The sequence below is a fragment of the Pongo pygmaeus genome, chromosome 18, assembly GCF_028885625.2.
Source record: "Pongo pygmaeus isolate AG05252 chromosome 18, NHGRI_mPonPyg2-v2.0_pri, whole genome shotgun sequence".
NCBI classification, from domain to species: Eukaryota; Metazoa; Chordata; class Mammalia; order Primates; family Hominidae; genus Pongo; species Pongo pygmaeus.
Window position 1 is genome coordinate 65,708,512 of NC_072391.2, and position 13,109 is coordinate 65,721,620.

At 52.0% G+C, this 13,109-nt stretch overlaps 1 protein-coding gene across 50 annotated transcripts in view; it reads left to right on the forward strand.

The window, feature by feature from the left end:
- Window positions 1-13,109, forward strand: part of PRMT7 (protein arginine methyltransferase 7) — a 46,405-nt gene that overhangs the window by 32,099 nt on the left and 1,197 nt on the right. For 15 of the 50 annotated variants that reach the window (XM_063654428.1, XM_063654434.1, XM_063654424.1 and 12 more), the window contains 8 exons: window positions 2,794-2,921; window positions 3,264-3,399; window positions 4,320-4,403; window positions 4,734-4,781; window positions 5,404-5,493; window positions 9,283-9,444; window positions 10,526-10,600; window positions 12,757-12,917. In XM_063654428.1, coding sequence (XP_063510498.1) covers window positions 2,794-2,921; window positions 3,264-3,399; window positions 4,320-4,403; window positions 4,734-4,781; window positions 5,404-5,493; window positions 9,283-9,444; window positions 10,526-10,600; window positions 12,757-12,917 — 884 coding nt within the window. Of the gene's footprint in view, window positions 1-2,793; window positions 2,922-3,263; window positions 3,400-4,319; window positions 4,404-4,733; window positions 4,782-5,403; window positions 5,494-8,728; window positions 8,840-9,282; window positions 9,445-10,428; window positions 10,601-12,756; window positions 12,918-13,109 lie in introns of those variants that run through there. The other 35 variants (XM_054454046.2, XM_054454048.2, XM_063654419.1 and 32 more) reach the window with 7 other exon arrangements.

Here is a 13,109-nt window from a genome sequence, read left to right on the forward strand (position 1 = left end):
GCTCACTCCTATAATCCCAGCACTTTGGGAGGCCAAGGCAGGTGGATCACCTGAGGTCAGGAGTTCAAGCCCAGCCTGGCCAACGTGTTGAAACCCCGTCTCTACTAAAAATATAAAGAAAATTAGCCAGGCATGGTGGCAGGCACCTGTAATCCCAGCTACTTGGGAGGCTGAGGCAGGAGAATCGCTTCAACCTGGGAGGTGGAGGTTGCAGTGAGCCGAGACTACACCATTGCACTCCAGCCTGGGCAACAAGAGCGAAACTCTGTCTCAAAAAAAAAAAAAGTTAGTACTTTTAATTTGCATATCTTCAGAGCACTACTATGTATTTTTTCTCCTTGATTCCTCTTAGTAGACAAACCAGGTAACCACAACCATAGCCAACCCGGGACTCAGCAGGCTCCAGGGATTGGAGCAGGGCCTTGTGTCCAGGAGCAGTAGAGTGGGTCCTGCCCCTGGTCTCTTGACTGTGGGTCTTGTGTTGTTTCTCTACCAGCGTTGACTTTTGGATTGGAAATTTGAAAGCTGCTAATGAATCTCCCTCGTGAATTCATGTAACTGCTTTGATCCTAAGTATATTTAGTCTGTCTCACCTTGGCACAGTGGGTTCTATCACCAGCTCCTCAACATTAGGACCCAGGAGGTCCCTGTGGTGGGAGTATGGGAAGGACATGATGACAGGGCAGTGCCATGGGAGCCTAGGAGGGGTCGGGAAAGGGTTCTCCTGTCTTCTTCACATACATTTGCATAGTGTGGGAATGAATAAAAGGTTTAAAAGAACCTGTGTTATTCCTCTTACTATTTATTTTTCCAGAACATATCTGGTCAGATTTTCATTTTCTAGTTTTTATGTTCAAGTAAGCATCTTAAATGTGTGGGAATGTCATTCTCCTGCCTTTTTGTTAAATGCAAGACCAGGTGGGTGGGCCCGTTCCTTACCTGTGCTCTTGGAGTCCCACAGGGCCAAATTTTTCTTAGTTCCTGAAGGTGACAGAATGAGCAGGCATTCGTCTCATCAGAGTTGAGCCAGGCATCTCCTGTTTTTGTTTGTTAGAGACAGGGTCTTGCTCTGTTGCTCAGGTTGGATTGTGGTGGCACCTCTTAGCTCACTGCAACTGTGAACTCCCGGGCACAAGCAATCCTCCCACCTCAGCCTCCTGAGTAGTTGGGACTACAGGCACTTGCCACTATGCATGGCTAATCTTGTGTTTTTTGTAGAAATGGGGGTCACTGGTATGTTACCCAGGCTGGTCCCCTACACCTGGCCTCAAGCAATTCACCAGCCTCGGCCTCCCAAATTGTTGGGATTACAGGCGTGAGCCACTGCGTCCAGCTGGCATCTACTTTTTAGGGCAGTTCTTCCTTTTTCAAAAAGAAGCTTAACAATTATGAGAGAAATAAACCTCATTATATAAAATAAAAATATCACTCATGGTCCTCCCTTTCACTCAAAATAGCTCCCTTTGTTTGGTCTCTCTCCAAACGCGTGGGTGTCATCGGTGCTCATCTCTGTTCCGGGCCCTGTAGCCTTCAGCAGCAGCGTTTAAGATGTCTGTCCGTATTCTGCACGAGGGTTTATATCCCATTCTGAGTGCTGGCCATTTGGGTGGGTTCCAGTTTTTGCTGGTATAAATAATTCTGTGATTTGCATTTTTATGTGAATATAACTCTTCATTTTTTTTGGGGGGGGGGGTGTGTGGTTTTCTTAGGCTAGAATCCTGTATGTGGGGTTTGTAGTAAGGACTAGCACAGCTTATTAAAAATTGACTGTGGATCATTGTCAACCATGTTTCACAATTTAGAATATTCAGTTATTTAAATACTTCAATTTAATTCAAAGAATAAGCCAAAACCTTTTTGTATTTTCCCCTTTTTATTTTGAAAAATTATATATCCACAGAATAAGTGAAAATGAACACTGATAGTCCCTTTATTAATTTAAATTTACCAGTTGTTAACGTTTGCCACACCTGCTTTGTCTTTGTCTTTCTGCCTCTCTCCCTGCATCTCTACACACACACACACACACACACACACACACACACACACACACACACACACGCATGTGTGCACGCACGGGCGCGCGCTTTTTTTTTTTTTGCTAAATCATTTGAAAGTAAGTTGCAGACATCTGACACTTTACTTTTAAATACTGCAACACTTACCTCCCAAGAATGAAAACACTCTGCAACATAAACGAAACACATGATCACACCTAAGAAAAACAGTGGTTCCATAGTATTGTCTAACATATGGTTCAAAATAAAATTTGTCTCCAGAAGTCCTTGATAGCTTTTGTTTCCTCAGTCTACGATCCAGTTAGGTTTAGTGCATTGAGTTTGACTGTTTTGTAAATTCCGAGTATGTTAAAGCTTTTGGAATGCGTGCCATGGGACTATTCTGAAAAGGTTCCCCACAAACCACTAGTTTTAAACCATTGTTTTTTCCTTCAAAGGAAACATTCAGCACAGCTCTACCTGTTGAAGAGAGAGCTTTGGTGCTACTCTGATGGGGTGGGGACTGGAGCCTGCACTTGTCCCCTCCCCTGAGCCACTCTGGCAGATTGCTGCTCTTGGCCACATTGTGTCTTCCTAAAGCTAGCAGGGTTCCTGCAAACTTTTGGGCCACTGGCCTCTGAGTTTAGAGTTTATTTATCTCCTTGGCCACAATAGCCAGCTGCAGTCTACATTGTGGACGTCCTGAAAACTGGCAGTTCTCTGGCATTTGGCTTCTGGATTAGAAGCATTGCTCATACTGCAGCTTGTTGACAGCTGACTCTGTTCTCCGTTTCAGTGGCGGGACCACTGGATGCAGTGTGTGTACTTCCTGCCACAAGAGGAGCCTGTGGTGCAGGGCTCAGCGCTCTTTCTGGTAGCCCACCACGATGACTACTGCGTATGGTACAGCCTGCAGAGGACCAGGTACGTCGAGCCTCGTGGGGGTGGAGGATGAGCCTCTGAGACTTGTATGTAAATTCCCCATTTACAGATCCTCTGGAGGTGCCAGTGGGTCGATTTGTGTCCGGACAGAATGATATAAGAACAAAGATTTGTGACCGATGTGTCAGTGCCCATTCATGTGTACCCAGGAGAGGCTGTCATGGGTTGCTGGAGTCTGTTTAGAGCAGATGCATAGGAAAAGTCTGGAATTAGCGGGTGCTCTAAGCTGTCATGCCTACTGGAGACCAGTGTCCAGATTCATGCCCTCTAGAGACCTGTGGAGGCGCTCACAGCCCATGTCTGTTTGTTCATCTCCTGGCCTAGCCCTGAAAAGAATGAGAGAGTCCACCAGATGCGCCCCGTGTGCGACTGCCAGGCTCACCTGCTCTGGAACCGGCCTCGGTTTGGAGAGATCAATGACCAGGACAGAACTGATCGATATGTCCAGGCTCTGAGGACTGTAAGTGTCCAGCCTCTTGGCTGCTTGTGGGGAAAAGGGAAAAAGAAGTTTGCCCCATGAACCCCAGCACTCTGCTTATGATTTGCTGTTTCTTTCCTGTGTCCTCTTGTCTATGAGTGGCTTCAGCGAGCGCCTCCTGGGGTGGGCACTGGAGCAGAAAGCGGGAGAGCCTGGGGCTGGACTTCCTGAGGGCTTGTTCTCTGCTCTACTGGGAGAGCCTCTGGCTGGGCTCCTGCTGGACGCCTTTGCCTTGTCAGACACAGTCATTGCTGTGGGTTAGGCCACCCCTCTCTTTTCATGTGTTGTCGCCTTTCTAAAATTTTCTAAGATGTAAATCTGATCATGTCGTTCTCCTGCCTGAAAACCTTTGCTCCCTGCTACCTGTAGCAGGGGACTCGGCCTGGGGATTACAGATGGGGCTTAGAGGGAGGGTCTCTTGAGGCCTTTGGGGGTGTGTACAGAAATAAGTGTGAATGTGTGCATTTTGGGGGATGGGGGGAGGATCCAAGCCATCCTGAGTTTCTCTCAGGAGGGGTCTGTCACCCAGAAAGGCATCCTTGCCTTTGGGGAGTCAGTTGTGAACACTCGAGCCTTGGAGGCTATCAGCTGTCTGTGCTCTCATCAGACAGGGAAGAAGCCTGTTGTCATGGACTGGGAGGTGGCCTGCACGTGGGGCAGGCCTTCAGCGGGGTCTCTAGGCTGGGTTGAGGAGTGTCTTTTCTGACATTGGGGACAGGTGGGGAGACGTGAGCAAGGCGGGCATGTTTGTGGCTGGGGATGGTTGCTGCATGAGGATGCAGGGGGATGGTCCGAGGTCTGGGCAAGTGGGGTGAGAAGGGAAGCATTTCTGACAGCTTGCCAGCAGGAATCTTCTGGCAAACTGGTGGAAGCCCTGTGCTGAGGTTGCCCGTTCCCTGCAGGTGCTGAAGCCAGACAGCGTGTGCCTGTGTGTCAGCGATGGCAGCCTGCTCTCCGTGCTGGCCCATCACCTGGGGGTGGAGCAGGTACTGACGTGCACCCTTGTCAGCCTCCTGATGTGTGCTCGTGAGTTAGGGCATTGTGTGGTCCGGGTGCACCATTCTGTGATCAAGGTGCTTTGCAAAGGCCACTGTCGTGGGCACAGCATGCTCGGGTCAGGGGCTGGGGGTTGCCTGTGCGTGCAGGCAGGCGTCAGGCCTCAGAGCTGGTGTTCAGGCTGCTCAGGGAGGGAATGAGTGCAGGGAGGGTTGTTCAGGTGTGTCCTCTGTCTTAGGATGGTCTTGTCGCATTTTAATCTTTAATTTCTTCTCTGTTAAGTGAATATCTTACAACTAATAGCGTGGTGTTCCCTCTAGGTGTTTACAGTGGAGAGCTCAGCAGCTTCTCACAAACTGTTGAGAAAAGTAAGTGAGAATTGTTGTTGCTGAAATAGTGAGAGGACCTGTGGGGTCTGGGTTGATGGCTTTGAAGTGGCATTGGCCCCGGGGGAACGAAGGAGTGGCAGCTCGCTTGCACCCCTGTGTTGTCTTGGTTGCTGCCTGGAGAGCAGCCAGAAGCCTTGGGGGCTGTCACTGAAATAGAGGCAGGCATTTGCACTCTGCTTTGTGTTTTTGTGTCTGAAGAAGTTTAGGCTTTTCTCCTCACTTCACATAAAGCTACTGTTGCGGTAGAATTGAATGTAGGATGTGTTTCTGGGACATCACTGCTGAGGGAGCCAGTGCTCACAGCCTGATGGGAGATGGCATTTCTCTCCCTGGCCAGTAACTGGTTTGATTTCCTCTCCAAAGGGGAGCTCCCTTCACCAGAACTGCAGGCTCTCACTGAGTCCTGGTGTGCACCTGCAGGAGAAATTTCTTTTGCTTTTATCACATTCTGCTCCTGATCTCATCCATGGTCTATAGGATGCCCCCCAAGGAGAGGATTTCCACAAAGCAGATAAAAGTGGTGTTCCAGAACTATTTGCCAGAAAATTCAAAGCGGAGAATTACTGTATGAATACAGTAATTTTATGGTTTTTTTTCTAAGATCTTCAAGGCTAACCACTTGGAAGATAAAATTAACATCATAGAGAAACGGCCGGAATTATTAACAAATGAGGACCTGCAGGGCAGAAAGGTGAGTAGCAGGAGCCTTTCGGTCACACTGGGCTGTGTTAGCGTGGGCAGCACGGCACTGAAGTAGCCCAGGCCCCACCCTGTCCCTGGGGTCTCACAGTGGGTCCTCCACGTAACCTTACCTCCTAGGAGCTCCCACCATCAAGGGTGTGGTGAAGCTTTCATGGAGCTGCCCGGTGAGCAGATGGGTGCACTGCTCTTTTTTTTTTTTGAAAAATGGGGTCTCGTGCTGTCGCCCAGGCTGGAGTGCAGTGGCACGATCTTGGCTTACTGCAGTCTCGACCTTCCAGCCTCAAGCGATCCTCCCACCTCTCCCGAGTAGCTGGGACTGTAGGCATGTGCCATTATGCCTGGCTAATTTTTGTATTTTTTGTAGAGTCAGCATTTCATCATGTGGCCCAGGCTGTTCTTGAACTCCTGGGTTCATGCAATCTGCCAGCCTCAGCCTCTCAAAGTGCTGAGATTACAGGCATGAGCCACCACACCTGGCTGTAATGCTCTTAGCTCAGCCTCATCTCTGCTCCTTCAGGTCAGGACAGAGCAGCTCTCTTGGGGTTCCTAGGAGCAGAGCGTGTCCTTTCCTCTCCACCGCACTCCTGTCTTCATTCCCCGTCCACGACTTCCTGCTGCAGTCAGGCTTCCAGGCCCTGAGACTGCTTCTGCCAGCAACCTCGTCGTTACTCTTACGGTCTCCCTGCAGGCTTCATCTGCTCTACCCGCTTGTCCTTGTGACCCGGGACTTCTGCCTGTGCTGGGGAGGTCGCTTTCCCCTCACCTTCCTGGCTGCTCCTTCCCTTGCGCTGCTCCGTGGCACTCTCCCCGTGTCCCCCTCTTGCCCCTACTGCATCCTCTCTAGTAATCATGTTCCTTCTCATGTGTGAATCAGTGACCGTCAGAGCTGGCCTTCACTCTTTACTATTTTGGATTCAGATCTCATTTCCAGCTGCCATCCTGTCACCTTTCCTTGAATATCCCACAAACTGGACTCACCCAACGTGGAGCTGTCATCTTTCATCTTTCCTGCCAGTCTTTCTTTAAATAACAGCTTTACTGAGCTGTAGTTGACATACCACAAAATTAATGCATTTCAAGTGTACAGTTCAGTGATTTTTTAAGTAAATGTATGGAGTTAACCGTCACCCAGTCTCATTTAGAACATTTCCAGGCCAGACATGGTGGCACATGTCTGTAATCACAGAACTTCGGGAGGCCAAGGTGAGAGGATCGCTTGGACCCAGGAGTTCAAGACCAATCTGGGTAACATAGGGAGACCCTGTCTCTATAAAAACAAAAAAAATTCACCGAGTATGGTGGCACGTGCCTGTAGTCCCAGGAGGCTGAGGTGGGTGAGGTGGGAGGATCGCCTGAGCCCAGGAGTTGGAGGCTGCAGTGAGCCGTGCTTGTGGCAGAGCACTACAGCATGGCTGACAGAGTGATATCTCGTCTCTAAAAAAAATGGGAATGAAAAGAGAATATTTCTGTTGCCTCCCAAATTCCTGGGAGCCTGTTGATAGTCAGCATTCCCATGCTCCAGGCCTGGCAGCCACTGGTCTGGTTTGTGTCTCCAGTATGTGCCTCTTCTGGCATTTCTCAAAAGTGAGATACACAGTGTGTGATCTTGCGAGTCTGGCTCCTTTCACTGAGCATAATGTCTTTGAGGTTCACGCATTTCGTTCTTTTTAAGGCTGTGTAGCATTCCACGGTGTGGCTATCCATTCACCTGCTTATGGACATTTGGATTGTGTCCAGTTTTTGGCCACTTTGAATAAGGCTTCTGTGAACATGGGTTCACCGGTCTTAGAGAGGATGTATGTCCTCAGTCTGTTATGCAGATGCCTTGGTGTGGATTGCTGGGTCGTGTGGTAGTTACGGTCAACTTTTTAAGAAGCTGCTGAACTGTTGTTTGAAGTGGGCTGTCCCTTTGACATCCCCATCGGTAACATCTGAGGGTCCAGGTTCTCGGATCCTCACCAGCACCTGGCATTGGCTTTTTTTTAGCATAACCATTTTAATGGGAGTGTGGTGATGTCTCCACATAGTTTTAATTTGTATTTGCCCAGTGACTGATGATGGTGAACATTAGTTCGTGTGCTTATGTCTTGCTTGGTGAAATGTCTATTCAAGCCTTTTGCCCATTTAAAAAATAACAGTTTTATTGAGATTTAATTCGCATACCTTATGATTCACTTAGTGATTTTTGCATATTCATAAGGTCGTGTAACCATCACCACATCAGTTTAAGAACCCTTTCATTACCCATTGGCGGTCACGCACCATTTGTCCGCGGTCCCCCAGCCCTGGGCACCCACTCTTCTCCTTTCTGTCTTTAGCTTGCCCATTCTGGGCGTCTTGTGTGAATGGAATCAGACAGTGTGTGGTCTTTCATGGCTGGCCTCTCATGTGACTTCGTGTTTTCAGGGCTCATCCATGTCGTAGCCTGAATCAATACCTCATTTCTCTTTCTTGCTGAATAAGATTCCATTGTGTGGATAGACCATGTTATTTATCTGTTTATCAGCTGATGGACATTTGGGGGGCTCCTACTTTTGGGCTGTTGTGAGTAATGCTGCTATAAATATTCATCCACAAGTTGCCTTTTTTCTCCCTCATAGATGAGGGCATAGGAGATGATTCTGAAAGCCAGTGTGTGGTGTACCGGTAGACCGGGGTCATGTTGAATTGGAGTGGTGGGAGCGGGCGTTCTTGCCCTGTTCCTGATGCTGTGTGAGGAGGCCAGGAAGCACTCAGGGCAGCCCTTTCTGTCTGCCAGCATTTCCTGCTGCATCTCCATCATCTCTGACTGGCCCTGCTTTGGTGCCTGTCTGCTTGGGCCCGCCCAGGGTCGGCTGCCTCCTTACCCTCTGCCACTCCTTCCTCTCCTCCCGCCCTGCAGTCTCCAGGACTCTTTCTGCACTCTCCCAGGTCGCCTCCGTCCCCAGCACCTGCAGGTTCCCTTCTACACTTCATGGTCCTCAGCAGCATCTTCTAAATCACATTCCTTCTGATTTTGAACCCCTGATGAAAGCTTTTAGTGACACCCACTACCCCCACCGCTGCCTCCAGGATGAGTCCAGCCCCTTACCCTGTCCTGGCTGCCTTGGGCTGGGCTGGCTCCTGGCCAGCTCCACACCCTCACCTTGGGGGGCCTTGCTGTCTCCCGGCCTCACTCTTGCCCCTGCTGCCCCTCCCTCGGCCGTTCAGGCTCCTTGCCATGCATGTGTTCATTTACTCACAAGTGTTCACAGAACATCTGGTCACGGCACTGGCTCACTGCTGGGGATGCTGGGCCGCCAGTCCCTGCTCTTGTGGTGCTCGGAGCCTGGGGAGGGAGACGGAGACAAGCCCTGGTAAGTCCTGAGATAAAGCGTCCAGTGGGGGTTGACAGGATGCCACTCTGGAAGCCCCATCTGGCACGTTTATTTCTGGGCTCCCTCCATGACACCCTTCCTTGCTTTTTTCTGTCACATGGGGTCAGCCCCACTTTGTTTGCTTCCCTCTTCCGCTCTGCTCTGCTGAGCACGGGACTCATATCTGGTTGTAATCTTTACAGCCTCCAGGGCAGGTACAGAGCGCCCTGCTGCCTTGCTTGTTTGTTGACTGAGGGAGGGAGGGACTGATGAGGGAGGGGAGGGAATGAGTGACTGAATGAGTGAGTGACTGAGTGAGGGAGGGAGAGGGAGTGAGGGAGTGACTTGAGTGACTGAGTGGCCTGTTGCTTCCGTGTTCCTGTTAACACTCCTGGGCCGAGCCCTCCTGACGCCTGGGCCCTGCTTCTTGCCCTGCTCACCAGGTCTCTCTCCTCCTGGGTGAGCCGTTCTTCACTACCAGCCTGCTGCCGTGGCACAACCTCTACTTCTGGTACGTGCGGACCGCTGTGGACCAGCACCTGGGGCCAGGCGCTGTGGTGATGCCCCAGGCAGCCTCGCTGCACGCTGTGGTTGTGGAGTTCAGGGTAGGCCACCCGGGGGATGTTGCAGAAAAAAGCAGAGGAGGCGGGTGGGAACCTTGTTTTCTTGCAGGAACCTTGGGTTTCTGTAGAGCGGCTCGGGCCTTGATGATTTGAGCTTGTGTTTTCTTTCTGTGTCAGCACACTGTGGGGTTGAATAGAAGATGCTTGCCTTTTTAAAAATGCGATAATTTGACATACGAAATGGAAATGGCTGAGTGTTGTCATTTTACAATTGTGGCTTATCAGAATAATTTAAAAATTTAAATTAAGCGTTTCAGAAGCCATGCCGTGCGACCTGCTCTGCTCTCATTAATAGCCGAAGCTTCAATTGTTAAAAGCATTTTGAGATGGGAGAGTCCGCTGCTTTATGCAAGAAAAAACGGAAAAGCTTCCTTTTAATTTTCCCATCAAAGCAGAACCATAGTCACAAAGTCATTTTGGGAAGGGCATTTTTATTAATAGGATTTAAAAAGCTTTACCCTGGATGGAGAGTGTATCTCATTTGATGAGAGTGGTTTTCTCTCCTAGCCTAGTGGCTCCATCACTGAAATTCTGGGCATTTCTCCTGTGTTACTTGTTTACCTAGTCAGATTTCCACATGAATTCTGGTTTTCATGGCCAAAGAGGGGATGTCACGATCCATGCGTGCGTGTGACCAGGAGGAAGGGAGGGAAGGCCGTGTGGCCTGAGTGTCCTCTGGATTCCTCTTGGCAGGGCCTTTTTCTCTCCCCAGCATCCTCATGAACTGGAGATGATGCTGGGGAGAGAACTGGCTTACAGATTTCTTCCCGAAGAAATGATGTTCAGGATGGCCCGGATAGGAGTGTGCAGCCCCCAGCCTGGTAGCTCTGGCTGACTGTCCCTTATAGGAGAGGACTCAGGTGTCTCGTCAGAGCTTGCAGGTTCCCGCCCAACCCAGTCTGTTACAGAAACCGCTGTGGATCTTTGTTCTCTCTGAGCCCCTTCATACTTGGGGGTCTCTTTCAGGTTTGCAGGGAACAGCAAGATGCGCCTCTTGTTCTTGCTGCCACACTTCCCTGTGTCCTGGCGGGCGGGTGTGGACGGGGCTGCTCCTTCCTCACAGGACCTGTGGCGGATCCGGAGCCCCTGTGGTGACTGCGAAGGCTTCGACGTGCACATCATGGATGACATGATTAAGGTAGGCAGGGCCACACTCTGCGTAGTCCCCCCCGCCTGCTCCTGTGGCGCAGGCCTCTGACAGGGTCCCGGCTTGGGCAGCACAGGCTCTTCTGTTGGGGGCAGTGAGGTCAGGTGCTGCCATTTTGTGTGGTTCACCATGAGCATTGCTTGGTACCAGCTCTGTTCTTGGCTCTGTGCTGTCACCCTGTGTCAGAATCTCCACTGGGCCCGCACATCCTGTCATTGCAACCGCCCCCACCAGTGCCCGCAGCTTGTTTTCTAGTGGGGCAGCCTTTCCAGAGGCCATCTGGGAACCTTCTTAGGCAGCCATTTCCACGGCGGGGGCTCCGTTTCTGGGAGGGGTACCTGAGGAGTGTCCCACAGGTTATTTACATGGTAGGGGTTAGCAACTGGGCCTGCGTTCTCCAGAACCATGGGCTGTCCTGACAGCACCAGTGGTCCTTGGATTCATGAGGACTGAAGCTGAGGGTCCTGTTCCATCCACATGAGAGGGGCAGGGTGAGGAGCATGGGCCGTGCTGTGTATTAAGGAAATGCACGTGGCTCCTGCTTGTCATCCCAGCACTCTGGGAACCTGAGGCAGGTGGATTGCTTGAGCCCAGACGTTTGAGACCAGCCTGGGCAATATAGCAAGACCCTGTCTCAACAGAAAATACAAAAAATTAGCCGGGCATGGTAGTGCACACCTGTTTTCCCAGCTACTCAGGAGGCTGAGGTGGGAGGATGGCTTTAGCCTGGGAGGTCGAGGCTGCAGTGAGCTGCGTTTGTGCCACTGCCTCCAGGCTGGGTGACAGAGCAAGACCCTGTCTCAAAAAAAGACATCTCATGGACACCAGAGGAGCGGGAAGCAGCTGTGGCCCCGCAGCAGCAGCTGTGCATCGGGAGGTGGGGCTTTTCTGCTTCTGCTCACCTTTCTGCTCACATTTTCCCATAGCGAACATGGATTTCCTGTGTGTGAACACTTTTTTAAGTAAATTAAACCTTGTGGATATTTTCAGTTTGCATCTTACCTGCCCCTCACAGCAGACCATTGACTGTTAGATGCTTTTAGAAATCTCCTTCGTGCTGAGCCCTGCGTGCTCTGGATCCATGCGCTCTACGCCTCCCGTGGGTCCCTGCTCATGGCCTGCCCACCCTGGCTGTCCCTGTCCCCTCTTGGTGATACGGTTCTGCCACTCTGGTCCTGGGCCAATGTCTGTCTCTCGTGTGCTAAGGCGGATGGCCGAGGGTGGTGGGTATCCCACAGTGGGGTGCCAGGCATTTTTACTTCTATGCTTTCCAAATCCACCTGCCCTTCCTCACCCTCAGCCTGGCCCTTCCAGTGCCCTGTCTTAGACCTGGCGCCACTTCATACGACCAGCCAGGCCCAGGGCCCCGGGCATCCTCCCTGGCAAGTCCTCCCATCCCCTGCCATTGGTCTTCGTGCTCCCAGTGAGCCTCCGACCCAGGCTGTCCCCTGACTGCTGCCGTCCTGGTTTGGGCCCCTCCTGCTCTGGCCATCCTCCACACGGAGCCCACATGAACTTATAGATCTGAGTCTGGCCACATCCCCACTGCAGGAATGCCCTAGCTGGCTCCCCATACCACCCCTGCAGAGTGGCCCGGCTGGCCTGGGTGCCCTGGCCTGCTCTCCTGGCTTAGCTCTATCCTCAAGGGCCCCTCTGGCCCTTCTCCTGCCAGCTCCCATTTGACCGTCCGCTCCCCTCCTCCAGGCAGCTTTCTGCATCCCTCCTGGATGCAGGTGCCCCCAGCCTGCCGCCAGGCACTAGGGCTGTACTGTCACGCATTTATCCCTCCCTGTGGTCTGGGGCCCACCTGTCAGGGCCACACAGCTGTGGTGGTCACCAAGTTTCTAGGTGCTGGGTGTTCTCTCCAGTGATGTAGACATGTGGTCCTCAGAACAGCTTGAGACAGGCGGTACCACCCCATCTTAAAAATCCGGAGAGCGAGGCTCAGAGCCAGCGGTGCCTGGGGAGCCACTGATGAGAGAGAAGTGGCAGAGAGGGGGAGCCGCTGGTCTGCTGGGCGCTCGGCATCTTTATGGGAGAACGCACACCCCTTGTGACTGCAGTCAGTGGGAGCCAAGCCGGGGAGGGGTCCCTCTGTCTGGCTGCTGGCCTGTCTCTGCAGCCCCCAGGCCCCCTTCTGTTCGCAGCATGCCCTGGACTTCAGGGAGAGCAGGGAGGCTGAGCCCCACCCGCTGTGGGAGTACCCATGCCGCAGCCTCTCCGAGCCCTGGCAGATCCTGACCTTTGACTTCCAGCAGCCGGTGCCCCTGCAACCCCTGTGTGCCGAGGGCACCGTGGAACTCAGGAGGTGGGTGCAGGGAGGGCTGGGGTGCAGGGAGGGCTGGGGGGCAGGGAGGGACTGCTGCTTCCCCTTGGAGTTCTCACCCCCGTGGTGAGTACAGCTGGCCTGGGAGACGCTGACACGTGGAGGGGTATTAGTCCTCCCCACAACCTTGCCCTTCCCTGTCAGAGTGGCCCTGCGCGTGTGGTGGTTCCCACG